The sequence below is a fragment of the Sphaeroforma arctica genome (genome assembly GCF_001186125.1).
Source record: "Sphaeroforma arctica JP610 unplaced genomic scaffold supercont1.119, whole genome shotgun sequence".
Taxonomy (NCBI): Eukaryota; class Ichthyosporea; order Ichthyophonida; genus Sphaeroforma; species Sphaeroforma arctica.
Window position 1 is genome coordinate 38993 of NW_014040439.1, and position 1920 is coordinate 40912.

Sequence of the window (1920 nt, forward strand, 5' to 3'; positions counted from 1 at the left end):
TGGGCTCGCTTGCAATATTTGTGCATTTGTTCTGTGTGGTGAGTCACTGTCTCTAGATATGGGCTTCTTGCGATGTTTGTGCATTTGGTCTGTCTGGTGAGTCACTGTCTCTAGGTTTGGGCTCGCTTACAATGTTTGTATTGCGATGTTTGTGCATTTGGTCTGTCTGGTGTGTCACTGTCTCTAGGTATGGGCTCGCTTGCGATGTTTGTATTGCGATTTTTGTCCATTTGGTCTGTGTGGTGAGTCACTGTCTCTAGGTATGGGCTCGCTTGCTATGTTTGTACATTTGGTCTGTGTAGTTAGTCACTGTCTCAAGGTATGGGCTTGCTTGTGATGTTTGTACAATTGGTCTGTCTGGTGAGTCACTGTCTCTACGTATGGGCTCGCTTGCGATGTTAGTACATTTCGTCTGTATGATTCACACTCAATGAAGCAATAATTCGCACTCTTACGCGATCTACTTGGCCACATCGGTTTGCTTGTCCTCGATTTTCGTCTTCATATGTTTGGTAAACATTCAAGCGCTCTCTCGAATGGTCTGTCTGCCACTGTCGCTCGCGCTGTGATAGCTATAGCGTAGGTTTACGATCTGGTTGAATTGTTAATATTAGCTGCCGTTCAACTAGCATGTGCAATAGGGTCTCCATAGAGCTCAAATGTAAGTGGGATTGCTTTAAACGAGCAAGCCAGTTGTTGAAGACATGGCTGAGTGTTCCATTCGCCAACCACCTGTGTATTCTGCATCCAATTATACCTGAGTTACCTATATATCAACATGCATATCCATATCCATATGCTTATACATGCACATGCACTCGGCAAGTCTGACCAATATCCCTCTTTTCCTATCTTCTTAGTAGCGTTCTGTATGCAAGTGGCCGATCTGGCCCCATTGTCGGGACTACAAAACCTGCGCCGATTAGATCTAGACTTCTGCAGGGGTATCAAGGACCTATCTCCCATACAGAATCTACCCAAACTGGAGTCTTTGAGGTAAGCGTTTAATGAGAGATTTGTGAGCTACTCTCGACATATATACATAGTGCAATTAGGAATGGCTTACTGAAAATAATGCTCAAATATTCACGTTGTAGTCAATACTCGCTAAGTACAAGTCGATCCCATTCTCACACAATACTACAGTACGGAGGGGCTAGGGCCGGGGTTGATCAGAGACGCCTTCGGACCACAGAGACCAAACAGCGGCTCGTGGGGTGCTCGTGCCTGGGCCAAGCTTTTCCCAGCGGCATGATCCTTGATGTGAGTCCTCTTCTACGGTTGTAGAGTGCACCAAAGCAAGGCACAACTAAGAGAACAGGACTATGTCTACAATATTGCACCGCTAGAATTACTAATGTGCCGAGATATCAAGATAAAAGGTGATTCGCGGTTTTGATACGTGATGCACCATATCTATACACATCCGTGACACGCGCTAGCTGTAGCCGTACGGTTGGTGTCCAGTTTGTGGGCACAATGTCACAATGAGGTACTGTGTATTGTCTAACAATTCATAGGCAAATGAAATGACATAAATACTTAACCCTTTGAGCAGGCAGCGTACTCAAAACCTCAGTACGGCATATTTCAAATGCTAAACAATTACACATTTCAATCACAGTCCTGCCAATGTGCTGAAATTTATCAAGACGCAAATTGGAAGTGCTTATATTACTCATTTGCAATACACATATGTACGTCCGGCACGCGATAGTCATGTGGCTGTTGACCACAGAATAATAAACATACCATCAATATATATATATTTATATGTCTTACTTCAGTATAAATATATAAATTTAATATGATGTATATCTACAGATATACAAATGTGTATATGTATCAGTACATGTATATAGATATATATATATATATATTTAAATTTATATATATATATAAATATATATATATATACAG

General features: G+C 41.9%; 1 protein-coding gene across 2 annotated transcripts in view; it reads left to right on the top strand.

Annotated features, from left to right (window-relative positions):
* Positions 1 to 1753, top strand: part of SARC_02607 — an 8466-nt gene extending 6713 nt beyond the window's left edge. Inside the window, exons 9-10 of one of the 2 annotated variants that reach the window (XM_014303614.1) lie at positions 861 to 996; positions 1147 to 1753. In XM_014303614.1, the coding sequence (XP_014159089.1) occupies positions 861 to 996; positions 1147 to 1255 (245 nt within the window). In that variant the 3' untranslated portion in view covers positions 1256 to 1753. The remainder of the gene's footprint in view (positions 1 to 860; positions 997 to 1146) is intronic. The other variant, XM_014303615.1, reaches the window with a different exon arrangement.
* Positions 1754 to 1920: the final 167 nt, after the last annotated feature.